We start from the raw sequence: 16288 nt of genomic DNA, 5'->3' as shown, positions 1-16288 counted from the left end.
GGCCCAGCACAACAAACCCGCCCAATGCTGTCGCTGTTTGGGGAGTAAAGGAGTGGTGTTATCGCCTGGAAGTGACTGGGTAAAGCTGGAGGGGAAGGGCATGGTCATCTTTGTGTAGATGATGCCTTGCTGTATGCAACGAGTCTGCATAAAAATGGTGAAGTGGAACAGAAGGAAGCAGGAGGGAACAGGATCTGTGATTTTCCTTCATGTCGGGACGTAAAAAGGCTGAGGGCAGAGCTTGGTTCGAGAGCACTGGTCTGTCAGGTCCCCGAAAACAAGCTGTTCCCTGGTCCACTTAGCCAGAAAGGGAGGGGAGAGTTATTTCTAGTCCGAAGTAGTCCTTAGCGGTGCGTGTTTACCTTGGATTTTTGTTGGTGGTCGAGACCCGCTCTGTGGAGTTGTCTTCTCTCCTTGCCCTCACTCGCACACCCGCTTTGTGCAGTGCAGATGGAGGGGTGGTCGGCGGGCTGGGGGCTGGAAGAAGAACGGCCCAGAGACCCGTTAACCTGTGCTGCCTGCGGGATAAGGATGCTGGAAAAGAACTGTCGTTAGGATAAAGTCTTCAGCTGCCCTGCTTTCACATCTATTGCCTTTATATTTGAGCTAATTGCTCATGTTCCTTTAATAGTTTGATGCCGTTATTTCTGCGGTTACAGCCTCTGCCTGTAGGGAGCCTGGAGTTTGGGTGTTAATAAGTAAAAATTAGGGTCCTCGTTCTCCGTGGAGGAACGCTCTTGGGCGCTGTGGTGATTTCATGCCTGGAAGGAGTCATATTTGCTGGATGTTTTTTTGTAACTTACACCAACCAAATTAGCCTTGAGAAGCTATAGTTCTTAATCCGGGTATTGAACTCTGTGCTCCATTAGTTAGAAACCTCAGCAGGCTCCTGGTGCCCAGGGTGGACATTTGGTTTGCAGAGGAGGACAGCGGTCTGGCTTTGTCACTGCTCAGGGCAGCAGCGATCCCTGGGTTTCAGGCTGTTCGTAACACACTGAGCGCTTCGTGGGGTCGGGCGCACCATCGTGTCAGCTCAGCTGCTCTTGCAAAATGAAGCGGCTGAGTGATGTTTGGCTTCCTTCTGTTCCCACCAAAAGACTGCTAGAGAGTAATAAAGGATAGTTTGGATATTAATAGAGATTTGTTTAATAATTCCAGTAAATGGTGTTCCAAAAGTGCTGGAAGGGGGCAAGGTGAGAAATGCCAGCAGGCCCCCGGTGTGTGTCTGTGGCTTGTGGGACTGCTGTTTTGGCTCAGGGATTGTTTGTTCTGGGGTCTGACTTCTATGAATCTCCACTCTGCCACTGAAATATGGTCTTCATCATGGAACGGGGTGGGGAGGCCTCATGTTCTCCACTTCTGAAGGATGCCAGAGCCTGGAGACACAGCTGTGTCCTTGGAGACTGCCGTGAATGGGATTCTAGAATGTCAGAGTCACAGAGTCACAGAATGTTCAGGGTTGGAAGGGACCTCTGTGGGTCATCCAGTCCAACCCTCCAGTGCCATTGTCGCTCCTTCTAGGTGAGCTGAGGCACAGCCACTGGCAAGCTCCGTTGCCCCAAAATGTCCAATGGATTGCAGAGCAACGTGGTAGCACCTCGTAATGCAAAGCTAGCGAGAGAGGCAGAGGAGCCTGTAACTGTAAGTACCTGCTGTGGCCAGGTAGGAGCTGTGGTAAGGCTGGAAACTGCCCCGGTGTCCCTGCTGTGCCCGTCCCTCCGGTTGTCTAGCAGTATGGTGAAGCTGGGCACCACCTCCCCATCTCTTCAGTGCCATGCTGCTGTTGGAGGTGGCCATCATGCTGCGGTGGGGGATGGACTGTGTGCTGCTTCGGGGAAAGTCCAGAGTCTCCCCTGGATGGGCCAGTGGAGCCAAGTGAAATGAATGTAGTGGGCATTGCTCTGGAATAGATGGAACATGAGCGTGTGCTGCTTTCCATCCTTGTTGCTGTGTGGGCAGTAACATCTTCTGTAATGTAGGCCTCGTTGCCTCGTAGGCCGACCATGCCTCTGGGCAGCTGGGCATGTGGTGGGTTGCTCAAAGTCTGCTTGAAGACTGGAGAGACGTGGCTGGTCCCACATAGCCTAGGTTCCAAGCAGCTCTTTTATGGTGTCTCATATCGTGCGTGGAGAGCAGATCCAGCCCCGCAAACAGCTATGGAGTCAGGGCAATTCCTCCTTCCCATCCACACACATCCCCTTTGCTGGCCGGAGGTGACCCAGCGCTGAGGCTGTGTCAAGGAAATATCTCTGTGTACTTCTGTGGAGGGGTCTGTGAGGCCAGAAGAGAGAGAAAACAAGTGCTAGTTAAAAAGAGAGAACTCCAACTTGGACGCATTCCTCTCCACCTCGGTCTGGGCACAAGGCTGCTTTTCTGCTTCGCTTCGACTCAGCCAGCAGTGACGTCTCCACGTGCGTGTTGGCTGTGAGCATCGTGCAAGGGTGGAGCTGGGGGAGTTCTGGTAACTCCTCCCCGCTCCCTTCAAAGGTCGCTGGCTCAATCCAGCAAAACCAAAGAGAAAACAAATGCCCGACGAGCAGAAATCCCCAAATGTGTCACATCAGATCATGAAAGAGAAGCTGATGGGACAGAGCCACTCGGTTAGAGCATGTGTATTCTGCTCTGCATTATTAATTTACTGGTGTTAAATATTTCAGCAGGTAGCTTACAGGACTTCCAGGACTGTCCTAGTTGGGGGGATCACAAATTTGTCATCAGTGGCACTGGAACAAGGAAAGCCTTTCTGAGCACAGGCAGTTCTGTAGCTCTTGCTGGTGTTTTGTGTTTCAGCTGACTCCCTCCGCCTTCCTGAAGGAGAGGTCTCTGACCACCGAGCAGAGGCTGGCCGGCACTGGGGAGATGAGGTTGCCAGGAGACGGCCATGGCGGAGTGCTGCCGCTGCCACAGCTCCGGGCGCAGCTGCGGGAAGCACGGTACCGGCGGGGCGCGGGGGGCCAGGGGAGCCGGGCCGGGGACTGCGGGGGCCGGGCGAGGGCCGGGGAGGCCCGGGCTGGCGGCATCCCAAGGCCCCGGGGGTCCGGCTGCCCGCTCCCCCGCCCCGGACCCCCGACGGGACCCGGTGCCGCGGGGCTTGTCTGGGGGCTCAGACCCGACCCCGTCCCCCCCGCAGTCATGCCAATGCCCTGCTGCGAACCGAGGTGGAAATGTTGGAGAAACGGTACCGTAAGATGGAGCCGGGCCAGCTGCTGGCCGAGCTGCAGGACGCCGCGCCGAAGCTGGCACAGGTACGGCTCCAAGCCTGCGGGCGCTGGGGTTTGGGTCTGGCTGCCGCCTCGCCGCGCAGAGCCGTGAGCCTTCCTCCCTCCGCGGCCCCGCCGACACCCAGTCTCGGCGCACATCTGACCGCAGGCCAGCAGGCAGGCTCCCCGGGTTGAAATGTCACGAAGGAAGTCCCCCAACAGCCTTCTGCGCTTGGGCTTCGCAGCAGCGAGCCCTTAACCTGGACACAGCCATGAGCACCTTCACTGCGACGAGGTCTTTTACCTGCCCACGTGATGCTGTCGCGTTGGCTGCAGCCTCTCACCCTCAATTGAACTGAGAGCGCTTGCATGGTGGGTTTTGTGGGTGGAGAAGAGGACAGATGGGGTGAGCCCAGGCGTGGCCCGGGGTTTCCTCTGCTCCAGAGTGGCCTCCTTGTCCTTGCTGTAAGCTGGAATCCCTCCAACGTGAGCGTTAACATTACTTTTTGAGTACAGGCAAATGCAGCAATGGTTGGCCAGCGCCGGCTTTCTAACGGCATCTGCGTTGTTCCTTGGTTGTTGCAGACTCATGGCAGGTACAAGTCCAAGCTGCAGTGCGCGACGGACTATTCTGCAGGCCTGACAGTGGAGCAGAAATGTGAGCTGGCTGAGCGGGAGCTGTCTGAGACGAAGGATGAGATTCAGAGGATGAAGGAGGACTCGGAGAAGACCTTGCAGTACCTCGAGGTATGGCTCTCTGGGACCCTTACCATCACCCAGGCGTGAAACAGTCTGGTTCCTTTTCACAGCTCTTCCAAGGTGCCACGCCTCAGGCAGTGAGATGGACTTGCTTGGTGAGGGCTGTTCGTAGCAGAGCATTGCTGGGAGGGGTCACGTGTTGAGGGGGGGAGCCAGAACTGTCCTCTCCCCTCAGCCCTTGCTTGAAGGCAAGCACACTCCCCGAGAGCAGAGGTGCCCAGTCTCTAAAGATGGATCTTATTACGGCGGGAACTAATAATAATAATACAGGCGAGGGGAAGATTTTTAGGTAGAGAAGATCAGATCTGCTGTGTGAGATGAAAAAGGCAACGTTCGAAAGAACAATTTCCTTTTTGTCAGCTTCTTGAAGGTATGCACTTTGTGCCAGACATATTTTTCATTCTAGAAGCTCCCAGAAGCTTCCTGGTTTGGCTGGGCCCCGTGCAGCCCCCACCGGGCTCTGTTTTCTGCTGTCTCTGGGATTTATTCAGAGCATGCTCCAAGTCTCCGAGACTGCGTCAGTGCTGCAGGCTCCTCGCGGCTCTATCACCATTTCCGCCTGCCCTGTGCTGGCTGCTGAGACCTCCTCCTAGCCAAGATGCCCAGGAGCTTCTGGGGAAGGAGAGACCTCTGCATTCGGTCCAGACCACTGACACTGCCTGCAGTGGCCAGGAGAGCTGCAGCAGGCAGCCGCAGGCCATGCGCAGTAAACCAAGGGTGGTATTTTGTCTGGTGTTGGCTTGGTCAGGCTGGCAGTGTTTGTAGGTTGGGACGGAGTGACAGATGTTGAAGCTCGGGCGTGTGTGAGATGTTTTTTCTTGTTCTTTTCAACTCAATGAAGTGGCAGCGCTGCGTGAGCCTGCAGCGCATGCCCCGAGCTGCACAGGGCGGAACTCGGTGCTCCCATGGGAGAAACGCTAGTGATGCCAGCCGAGAGCATGCCTGGTCCTTTCTGGTGTTCTCTGTTCCCAAAGCTGTTTGAATAACGGAAGTTAGCACCTCTTGACTGTTGTGTGACTTTATTTCTACAGGCAGTCATTGAAGAAGCAGACATTTGGTGCGCTGATGTGCAGAAAGCCATCAGTGACTTTGAGAAAGACATCGTCAGCACCATATCCAGCAAGAAAGGGAGTATCAGAGCTTCCGATAAGCTGCTGAGATACATGGAGGAGAAGAACCGCCAGCGGGTCAGTGCATCGAGGCAAAGTCTAAGGCCAGTCTGTTATCTGACAAGCATGTCGGTTAGGGAAAATCCGAGTTCCCATACTCCAGTGTGGCCTATGTCACGGCAAGTGTCTTTGGGCAGCCCCTGGCACACTTGTCAGTCAGTGCCTAGCTCAGGTGCTCACCAGGTTGCTGAGCTGCAGCACAGATGATGCAGGGGCCTTAGCGGAGCCTGGGGAAGGACACGGCCATGCCCCCACGTTCGGGGCAGGGTGATGCTGAGCAGTGTTTTTCGCTGGGCTCCTTTCTAAGCCAGCAGTGCAGGCTGCAGCGTGCGGATGACACAAACGGGAACCACAGCAGAAGGAGTGGGGTCTGGCTGCTCTTTCTTCTCCCAGGCTCTGCTGCTCCACCATAATCTGCTGTATTTCTTTAGGATCTGCTGAGACAGAAGTTGCGCTTCAAAAACTCTTTGCTCAAGGGTGACAAGAAGAAGCTACAGCAGCAGCTCAAGCAGGTGCGTGTGGCAGTCGGGAGAAACAGGGACTAGATGGCCCCTTGAAGAAGGGTGGTGAGGCCCTGGCACAGGCTGCCCAGATAAACTGTGGCTGCCCCCTCCCTGGCAGTGTTCAAGGCCAGGTTGGACGGGTCTTTGAGCACCCTGGGCTGGTGGCAAGGGTCCCAGCCCATGGCAGGGGGTTGGAACGAGGTGGTCTATAAGGTCCCTTCCAACCCAAACCACTCTGTGACTCTGTGCTTGAAGAACGAAAGGAATACAGCCCAGTGCAGACACAGGGCCTGCTCTGTGTAGAGATGCATGGCCCTCCTCCTCCTCTTCCTCCTCCTCCATCTCCATTGCTCCTGGCCTTGCTGTCTTTGTCAAAGGGCATTGTTGTCCGCCCAGGTTCAGACCTGGCACATGTCTGTGTGCACGGGATGAGATCAGAAGTCTCACAGGGTGGCAGCTGGCAGATCTCTTTATGCCCTTTGTGCCCTGGAAAGGATGTATGGTGGATCAGAGCAGTTCCCTGGGGACTGGCTGCTGCTGGCACGGCAGGAGCCTCGCCAGGGGGGCCCTGTCTGTGCTGCTTGGACCCTCTACGCTGTGACACAGAGCACAGGCTCGGTGGCACGCTGTGTCTCGCCTTTCTCCCTGAGCCTCAGGTTTGGGGCCAGGCTGCAGACCCTGTTCTTTAGGTCTGCTTTCCCCATAGAGCAAAGCTCTCTTACTCGAGATGTAGCTTTGGTCAACAACCTACAGCACTGCTTCCTCAGGGTTTGCAGAAGGAGCAGATGGGAGAGACATTCCTTGAGTTCCGTCTGCAGCAGCTGCAGGTTAGAAATGCCCAGTACCAGCAGAAGATTGCTGAGAAGAACCAGGAGCTGCTGCAGCTAAAACTGACCTCAGAGAAGACTGTCCGCGTCCTCAACTTCTATAAAGTGAGTGAACCTCTCAGCACCTCCATTTTCCCTTTCTTGTTTCTGAGGGTCACACAGGAGCTGATGAATAGCTCTTGCATCCTTCCCTTTCTCAGTCAGAGAGACACCTCCCTGCTTTCCCACTGCCTGAGCAGTTCGGTTGGGCGGTTTGCCCGACACGCCAAAAGCAGCGATGCTCTCATTCATCTTTGGCTGCAGCCTGACGATGGGGTTCGTGATTTGCAGCGTGGTTATTTTATGCCCCAGGGGAAAATGCCAGTAGGAAAGAGCTTCGGTGCTGTCTTGCACAGGAAAATACATTTTTTACGTAACCTGCGACATTTGGAAAGATGTCATGAGCTGCAGCCGTCACTCTGAGTCTCTGCTCTTATCAATGAAAAGTTCTTCTCAGCTGGGTGTGTTCTCTGATCAGCCATTCTGTCCAGGTCAGTCCTAAAGCCTGGCTGCTGTGCCGTGGGCTGTGCTGTAGCGTGACACAGAGGATGTAAGGAAGCAGTAGCTGTGTGACCAGGGCATGACGCTGCCTTCTGCAGGGAACGAGCAGTGCCGCAGAGCTCCTGCACCGCCAGCTGCGACCAAGCTGGAGGAGCAGAGGGGTGGCTTTGCAGGTGGCTGGGAGCTGCCGCTGATCATGTCCTGCTCTCCTGTTCCAGACAAAGCTGCAGGATGCCATGGCAACATCCGCGTCTCTGATGAAAGACATCTCCCAGAGGAAGGAGCTGCTGGAGAAAACTGAAAGAGAAGCTGTTCTGGTGGAGGAGGTAAGAGAGCAATTTGGGAGGCCCTGAGACTTCACTTGGGAGGACTCTCTTGAGGTTCTTTTGGTGGTATGTTGGATACTGATGTCCATTCAAGGCCTGGCAATGAGCTGGATACCTGTATGCCTTTCTGGGTCTGAGAAAGTCCCGGGGCTCGTGCTGGCGCCAGTGAGCACGGACAGGTTTGCAGAACAGGCCATTTTGTGGATTTTGGCCGTAGCTCCACAGGGACCTGCCACTGGCTTCTTGAAATTCTGTTTCCTTGAACTTTTCATCAGCAGTGTCCTCCCCAGTGAGAAGCGGCACTGCTGTCATACCAGTCTGGGGACACAGCCTGGCGGGGACACCACAGCTTTGGGAAGTGGGTTCAAGGGGCTCCCTAGCAGTGCTGCCTGGCAGGGATGGGGTGGATGCATTCCTCCGCTCCCCCGCAGTGCTGGGGGTTTAGCTTATCCTGCCTGCCTGCTTCCCTGGATGACTGGCAGCAGGCTGGCAGAGGGATGTTTCCCTGGGATCTCCTTGCCCTCTGTCCCTGTTCCTCCGGCAGCAATGGGCCAAAGCTGAGAGCGTGAATCGGCAGCTGCAGAAGCAACTCTCAGACTACAGCGTTCCCCCTGTGCTGAGTTACGTGTGGAAGAAGATGGCTGTTACTGACCTCGAAAAGAGCCTGAAGGCTTGGGAGAGGAAGGTGGCCATTGCCGAGGTGAGCGAGGCCGGGCTGGGCGTGCAGGAGCCCAGACGTGTGCCAGCCGGGAGCTGTGTCCCCATGGAGCCGCATCTGCCTGCCCACCCGCAGCCGTCCTGGGGACCAGACTGCTTGCTCTCGGCCCCCCAGGAGCCCTGTGAGAGCTTTTGTGGGGGTTTCGCTGGTGCCTGGCAGAGCCGGAGGCTCTTCCTTTTTACGGAGCAGCGATTGCTCCCTACCTGGAGGATGGAGGCTGAATTTTAATGACTGAGCTCAGAGGGGAAGCCGAGGCAAGGACACAGCTTGTAAATTGACAGGAAGCACCATCGGGCTGTTGCTATACTGACTCCCGTCGTGTCTGTAAGGAGAAGGGGACCCTGCATATGTAACCTGCGCCGGCCTTTTTACAGCACCCTTGACGGCCCCTTAGTGTTCGTAGTCCTCTCTGATGATCTCAGACACTTCTTACTCACTTGTATCTTGACTCTTCCTTGACAAGGAAAGGCTAGCCAAGATCCAAACATGAGTTCATGGCAAAGTTGCAGGAGTATCTTTGACTCTCCTCCTGCCCCAGCTCCTGCAGCCTGGGAGGAGACAGAGAGATATAACATAGAGGAGCACAGTCAAAGCCTGGAGGCAGCAGGACATGTCTGCACCCCAGCCCCAGTCAGGACATCTGTGCGTACAGCAGTGCGGAGAGGGAAGCGGCTGGGCTGGATAGGGTGGATAGTGTGGTCCTGCACCCTGACACCCTGCTTATCCTCGAGCAGAGCTGGGCTTAGCTGTTGCTGCGCAGCAGAAGGCTCTGGGATTGCGCCTGGCCCGCACTCAGCCCCTCAGCACCCCAGTCTGCAATGGACAGGGCTCATACGGTCCAGCCTTTCTCAGAGGTCAAAGCTTCGTGGATTTGGGCTTGACCCACCAGCACCAGTGGTGAGTTCAGAAATAGGGCTCCAGCTGTGTCTTCCTCAGAGCTGGTGGGCAGCCTGCGCGTGGGTCTGTCTTTGTGCAAGCAGATCTCACCCAGCTGCTCCCCTTGACCAGGAGAGCCAGGCTCTGGCTTGCATGATGTCTATGCAGCAGTGCCCAGAGTGCTGCCAGCCTCTGTGAGCTGGAGTACAGCAAGGGCTTAAGGGGCTAAAGAAGGAACCTGTAGTTCTCCCTGGGATAACAGTGAGGCTATAAACCTGTTTTCTTTGCCGGCCCCTCTGTGGCATGTCATGTCCAACACCCCTGCTGCCATGCAAGGGGCTGTAGGTTTCTATACAGGGCCGTTGTGTGGGGTCTCCAGGCTTCCTGGGGCATTCAGGTGAGACACCAAAGCTGGTGTAGACCTGCGGAGCTCTCCTCAGCATGCCACAGCGAGCGCCGATGGTGGGTGGGAGCAGGGGGGGATGAAGGGGCAAGCCATACAGCAGCTCAGGCCAGGCTAGAGTCCAGCCTTGCAGCTTTCTCCACAACATATCACTGTCTGAACATGTTAAGGCCTTCTCCTTTCTCCTGTTGCAGATGTCCTTGCAAAGCTACCGCAGAGCATGGAAACAGGTCGTGATGTCTGGTAAGCAGCACTAGGCTTGTCGGGTGCTGCAAAGTGGGCAGTGGAAGCTGCAGAAAGAGCCAGCCCTGTGGGGAAGTTTGCTGTCGAGTGGCTAAATGTAGCACCCTGCAAGCTGCGGCAAGGTGAAACCACTTCTGCATGAAATGATAAAGAAACCCATGGCTCTGTTGTGAGGACATCTCTTTGGTCTGTCCCAGCATGTGCTGGCTTCCACCAAGGTCTGCTGCCTGGCCCCTCCACAGGTCCTGCTAGGTCAGGCAGCTCTGCTCTGGGTGCCCCCCCCTCCCTCCATCACCGCAAGCAGTTAGCCTCTGGTGATCAAATCTGACATGTTCACAGGAACTGTCCTGGCTCTCTGGGCAAGCCCTAGTGATCACCTAATGCAGCAGGAACCAGAGGGGACTCCCTGGGACACATGGCAGTTCAACATATCTGAGCGTGCACCAACAATAGAAGAGAGCGGAGCAGTGTGAGCATATAGGGCAAATAATTTCAACATGGCATGCAGGAACCAAGCAAGATTTCTGATTGCAAAAGGATATTCATTTACCTAAATAAACAAAACAGCAAGAAGGGAGCAGCTACCCCTTTCCCAAGCACCTGGGGCGAGTGTAAGTGTCCCTTGGAGATGGGAAGCGTTTTCCCACTGCAGGAGTTATAAATCATCTCAGATGGCCCGGCCTCAGATGAGTTCATCTCTGTCTTTCCTTTCTTGGGGTTGAAACCATCTTCCTAAAATATCCTCACTGCTGGTCTGGAAGCCTCTTCCCAGTCTTCGGGTGGAGCTTGCAGATCAGCTTGCGCCCTGACTAGGGTGGGGAATGCAGGAGGTCCTGTCCTCTCGGTGGTGGCCAAGATCCAGTCACTGCAGTAGGACACTGGGGTGTACAGGAATGGTCCGTGGCATCTCATGCCACTCTCACTGAGAATGCCTTTCAGGACTCATTTCTCAGTCCCTCCAATCTGGCACATGACAGGGCTGCCGGTATCACCCTTTTGAGAGACAAAAAAAGGCAGGGTTGTTTCTCAGCAGTGCCCCTCCTGCCGTTGCTCTCAGGGGCTGTGGGCTTCGCTGGGGTGAGAGGAGGGCAGATCACAGCAGTTCGGTCATTTATCATCACTGGTAGCAAAGCACCACTGACTCAGGGGGCTGGCTGCCTCTGGGCTGATGATGTCCCTGCGTGCCCCAGAAGTGACCAGCATCGCTCCCTGTGGCTGCCTGTGCCCCCATCAGCCCAGCCCTGCGCCTGATCCTGTGGTACGTACCACAAGCAACCCCTCTCGGTTTTGCCTCCCAAGCATCTTTGACCTTGGCCACATCAAAGGCCCTTGGAGGTCTTGGCAGTGGGAGAGGTCCGGGGACCAGAAGCAGCACCCGCAGGGAGATGCTTACCCTGCAGCACATGCACAGACGGCTGTCACACGTTCAGTCTCCCACGCTTGCTATCTGCAAGCTGTGTGGAAGGGATCTTTTCCTGTAAGAACTGAGCAAGAGAAGCCCAACAAGTGTTTTGGCAGCTCTCCCAGCCGGGAGTCGGAGATGAGCAGAATGGGGAGGAGGCGGTTTGGCTAAACGTCTGCTCGGGCTGGGTTGGTGCTCCGTGTCCCTTTCCAAACCGCCTGCCACTTCGTCGGCATCCCTGGGGCTGCAGCGTGTGGTTGCAGGGATCCTTTTCAGCGGGCAGGGATCCACACCCACCACAGACAGCATCCTCAAGAAGCTGCTGCAGCACTGTCCCCTGCCTGGCTGGGGGACCACGGTGAGCCTACGGCTCTGGGCAGCCCCTGGCCTCCAAAAAAACTGGTGGGTCACTGGTGGGTGACCAGTGGGTGCTTCTTCCTCCCAGGACAAGCCCTGGTCCCCTTCCTCCCACTGGGCTTGTTGGCAGGAGGGAGTGGGAAGGTGGCACTCTGCCCTGCTGGAGGAAGCTCTTTGCTGCAGCAGTGGGGCTTACTTGCAGTGGGGTGGATCCAGCCTGAGACCCAGAAGTTCACGAGGTCCAAGGCAGAGAGGCTCCTGTGGGGTAAGCAGATGGGCTGAACAATGCTGCTGAACTCTGGCGGGGCGGCTGTCCTGAGCAGAGCAACGTTGTTGTAGAGCGTCACCTCATTAAAGTCCTTGTGGGCGATGACAGAGCTGATCGAATCCTGGGACTGGTCCTCCCATCACCTCTTCATGCCCGACCTGCAAAGGGTGGATGGAGGGGACTGGGTGCAAGGAAAAACCTGGGGCAAACTCTGCCTGCCCTGATGCTGGCTGAGGGATGCTCACCCAGCTTGCTGGGCAACAACAAGACCCTCCTGAGCAGTGGGACGTGGTGGTGTTCCCTGCTGCTTCCCCAGCCTTGCCTGGGGCGACGCAGGCGCCTCTCAGGGTACAGACCTGCCCCACAGCCTGGCTGCGGTGCTGGGCATCCAGTGTTCGTTCAGGATGGAGCCAAAGGCCAGGAGGTTGTCTTGCAGTGCCACCACCCACGGGAACTGCTCTGCAGCCACAAACTCCTGCGGCCACGATCTCCTGGGGGACAGGGTGGCCTGGATCCCATGGGCTGCAGGGAAACGGGGCACGTGGCTGGATGTGCCTGGCTCCGAGCTCTCCTGCCCCCCTCTTCTTTCCGATGCCCCCTTGCTGTGTCTGTCCCGAGCTCTGACCTCGCCTGGGGCTGACGCCAGCGTCGTCCAGACCCCTCAAGTGTGGGGCCAAGCCGGTGGCATGGCGCGTGGTGTGCGAGGGTCAGATCGTGCCACCTCTCACCCGATGCTGGGCCGGCACCCCCCGGCCCCATGCAGTCCTTGCTGCTCACTGGGGCTCGTGAGACCCCCTGGCATTCCTGTGCGGCGGAGGGGCTGCTGGAGGCTGCTGCCAGCATCTGCCTGCACAGAAAGGGTCTCTGAGGCGCAGCTGCTCTGCCCCGGGTTCTGCCCCATGGCTTCTCCCTGGACAGTCCATCCTGCCCAGGAGCTTGCTTTCTGCGCACCCACTGCGGTCTCTGCCCACCCTGCTCCCACTTGCAGGCAGAAGCAAGGGCAGCGGGAGGCAGGAGAAGCTCTGGTGCTGTTTAAGGGCATTTACAAAAAACTGAAGGACCCAAAGAGCATGGGGGCAGTGGTTAGGGGACCTGGAGGGCAGCAGGAGGGGCATCACCAGGCTACAGCTGCCTGCAGCTGGGCCTTCCCCCAGGGAGGTCCTGGTGGGGACAAGAAGTCCCTTGCCAGCTCACGAAAGGCCAAGCGTGCCTTTGGAGAGCAGGACAGAGAAGGTGGGATGGTACGAGGGATGTGAAAACTCCTTCCTTTCATCAAGGATGAGAAAACTGTTAAGAAAAAGAAATTACAGTACCCCTTGTATGCACTAATAACTGCGGGCAAAAGGAGCTGGCGAGAGGCAGAAAGCAAAGGCGCTGGGGCTGCTGGAGGGCTGACGTGCTCCCAGCAGGTTATCCCTGGACCGCTCTTCTCCCTGGCGAGGTGTGCGGTGGCTGTGGATGCACATGCCCAAACCAACCAGCCAAGGGGACGGGAAACGGTGCTGGGAGAAGGCTGGAGGGAAATCCAGGTTCGAGCGCCTGTCTGCGTACAGACTAGGGCAGCGTCAGCTGAACTGATTTCTTCCCAGCATTTGAATACATTTACCATGTGCAGAATTAGCAAGGGCAGGGTCCACGCCATGGCATGTTTAGGACAGGGGCATCCCAGGGAAACCCTGGATGATTTTTTCATGGTTCTCTTCTTCTCCCTAGATACAGCCAGTCCTGCACATAGGAAATTCAGTACTCTGTGTTCCTGCAATACCCTGTTAGTGCTCCTCTGTGCCACTGAGTAGGGCCTTTCACGTGTATTATCTGTGGCTCTTGTGATATTGTGTTTGAAATGCCATGGGAATCAGCTGGAAGGCAGCTGATGATCCCAAGGCCTCTTTGTAGTTGATTTGTGCCAAAAGGGGCTGCATAACCCTGCAAGAGCCAGGAAAACATCTCTGAGAGGTGGGTTTGACCCTGCCCTCCCCATGGGGGTGCCGCTCCAAGGCAGGTCCCCGATTACCGGCTGCACTGTTCCAACATGGTGCTGGTGTCACCGCAAAGAGAAGGTTTCCCAAGGTGATGCTGGCAGCTGACAGTGACACTGCCTGAGCCAGAGGTGACTGGCACCTCACTCACTGTGAGCATGACTTCACTTATTTCATGTTATCTGGATCCACAGGGGACAAAGCCAACTTGCATGAGACCAGGTGCTGGTGGAGCCATGGCCAGCCCATGTCCTTGAGCCATTGGCTGTGGGTTGGCCAGCTTGGTGACGCCGGCCCCTTCCCGCTTTGCATGTCTCAGACAAGGTCAGCACTGCCAGCGAAGCATGACCCCCGTGGCAGCTCTCACAGGTAGCGCGGGACCCTGCCCGAAGCCAGCCCGAGCCTCTTCCTTTGCCCAAAGGACCAGCTGCCTCCTTGCCCCTGCTGCTGGGAGACGGACACCTCTCACAAGGAGCCACAGCCTCCCAGAAGCCTGGCTGCAACCTCGGAACTGATGAGTTTTAAGCCCCGTGGTTAACGAGGCTGGCCTGATTCTGCATGGAGACAAAGCCCGAAGCCTGCCTCCAGCTCTGCCCACAGCAAGCTGAACACGGTGCTTCTGTGAGCTTGCACAAAGCCTCCCTTGTGCAGGAGGGGATCCAGCCAAACAAGCCATCTCCTTGGCTGCGTGTCTCCTGGTGCTCCATCATTTATTACTTGCTGGATTGTTCCCATTACCAAGGAAAATTTAACAAGTAAAAGCATCTGATAAAAATCTATTGACCGCAGTAAAACACCAACCCAGCCAAACCAGTCTGTACAGCACGACCTTCGCAGCCTTTGAGACGCGTTCATTCAGTTTACCACCTAGAAAAACAAATGCTGTGTGGTACTTGCAACCCTGCCAGTGCAAAGGCTTTGATTAAAGCTTGCGTTACCAAAGCACAGTGAGATGTCTGAGAGAAAAGTGCTGCTTCCTTCCCCAGGCCCAGATCCCTGTTGTGCAACGACATGTCTTTTAAGTCATCTCCTTGGCATTTTATGCTTCTCCTTTTGTGTTTCCAGATCACACTGCTCCCCTTGCTGCCGGCCTTAGCAATAAGGTCCCGACTCCTGGCTTCTGGTGACAGCCCTCCTGGCCAGGTGCCCAGTAGGAATGATGCACCTTGTCTTTGCTGAGGAACTCTGCAAGAAAACAACTTTTGGCCACTGGTGCCTTCAGATCTCACAGGATTAGTTGGCTCAAAACTGGCCTTGGAGACAAATCTTCAAGGGCCACGATGGATGGCTTTGGTTCTGCGCTGGAGGCAGCAGCTGCAATGGAGGCTCCCATGGTGAAGGCATGAACGGCGTGGATGGGTCATGTACCAGAATGTAGGGCAGAATGAGGCCACCAGCATGGTCCTCTTGGCTGAATTCATTTCAGCAGATAGCGAGCACATGTGAGCAACCCCATCTAGCACCCAGAGATGACAGTGTTTACTATCCTGACAGAAGGTGGCTTGGGACTGTGTGCCCCGTAGTGAATGATTCCAGGCCAGCAGAGCTACTGCACAGGAGGTCTGCTGCACAGCTTACTTAGCCAGCTCCACAGCTTGGATACATCTCTGGATGGGAACCTTGCTTTTTCATCAAAGCACATGTGGAGATTGTCGAGAGTATAGCCTGCAGCAGCTGTGGCAGGGCCCTGTTCCCTAGCATGACCCACGGTGCCTCAGCGCGTGGGCCCTAGCAGCTCCATGGAGCCATTTGGTCAGAGTTTGCATGGAGAAGCCTGGTGACAGAGAGGGCACCAAGTGGCCCAAGAGACATTTTATGAATTGCCTCAATACCTTTAGAAGGACACTGGAATCAGCAGGCCCTTAAAATCCTTTCCAGTCCTGTCCCACATGAAATGCCTCCTTCCCAATAAGAACAGAGGATAGCAAATAAAAACAGGGGTAAGGTAAAAGAAAGCCAAGGCAGATGAGGAAGTGCGTTATTCAAAGAGGTGATCCAGGATAAACCCACCTTGCTGGCTCAGATTTCCTTACACATGTCAGTGGGCTAATGTTTCACTGGGAAGCTTTATGCCAGATCAGGTATCAGCCACACTTCAGCCACTTACAGGTGAGAAGTGACCAAGACACAGATCTTTGCACCTCTCACAACTCCACTCCACTCCCTCACCTGCACAGTGGACAGACACCAACCTGCAATTCTTTATTTTTCTCTTTGTGGCCAGATGGGAGTTTTACAGCCTCGGCAGATTCTCCCATACAAAGGATAAGGCTACTTCAAACCTGGGGTTGCATTGCCAGCTATGTTTTGTGTAGAAAAGCAGGCAGAAAGTAGAGGGCAACTAGGCTCTGGGCAGGTCAGAGGACAAACAGTCTCTGAGCTGAGACCTTCTAGCAGTGGATGATGTGGTAGTCCTGGGAGTGCAGCAGCACCATAAAAGGAGGGCCCAGGACCAGGCTGATCCCACACGAGCGCATGTTGTTATAGCAGCCATCAAGAAGCCATTTCCACAGGCAGGGCAGTGGGATCCATGATGCTTTTGCAAGCACCAGTTACTAGCAGAAGTCTGGTCAGTCAGTAATACCATTCTCTAAGGGGTGCGCATGCCCTTAACTGGAGGACAGATCCATATTGAATTAGCTTTTCTGTTGTAAGGATAATGACTCAATTTATTTCTAAAGGCTGCCCTTGCCAAAGGGCTCTGTGTCTGTGTGCTTC

At 55.7% G+C, this 16288-nt stretch overlaps 1 protein-coding gene across 1 annotated transcript; it reads left to right on the top strand.

The window, feature by feature from the left end:
• Positions 1-2003: 2003 nt before the first annotated feature.
• Positions 2004-9892, top strand: LOC104338212 (cilia- and flagella-associated protein 263-like). Its single transcript, XM_075433433.1, has 12 exons — positions 2004-2028; positions 2488-2600; positions 2791-2933; positions 3131-3245; positions 3786-3947; positions 4991-5146; positions 5560-5640; positions 6408-6563; positions 7217-7324; positions 7869-8024; positions 9516-9564; positions 9762-9892. Exons 1-12 carry the CDS (start codon positions 2004-2006, stop codon positions 9890-9892), a joined length of 1395 nt encoding a protein of 464 aa, XP_075289548.1.
• Positions 9893-16288: the final 6396 nt, after the last annotated feature.

The sequence above is a fragment of the Opisthocomus hoazin genome, chromosome 12, assembly GCF_030867145.1.
Source record: "Opisthocomus hoazin isolate bOpiHoa1 chromosome 12, bOpiHoa1.hap1, whole genome shotgun sequence".
Taxonomy (NCBI): domain Eukaryota; kingdom Metazoa; phylum Chordata; class Aves; order Opisthocomiformes; family Opisthocomidae; genus Opisthocomus; species Opisthocomus hoazin.
The sequence above is the reverse complement of the archived record's forward strand: the minus strand, read 5'-3'. Positions and strand labels throughout refer to the sequence as shown.

What these genes read in the sequence shown, in the direction of transcription:
- LOC104338212 (XM_075433433.1), top strand. Translation starts at nt 2,004, where the DNA reads ATGCCTCTGGGCAGCTGGGCATGTG. An exon ending in TGATGGGACAGAGCCACTCG is followed by an intron (nt 2,601 to 2,790) that starts GTTAGAGCATGT and finishes TTTGTGTTTCAG; the next exon opens with CTGACTCCCTCCGCCTTCCT. An exon ending in GGAAGGTGGCCATTGCCGAG is followed by an intron (nt 8,025 to 9,515) that starts GTGAGCGAGGCC and finishes CTCCTGTTGCAG; the next exon opens with ATGTCCTTGCAAAGCTACCG.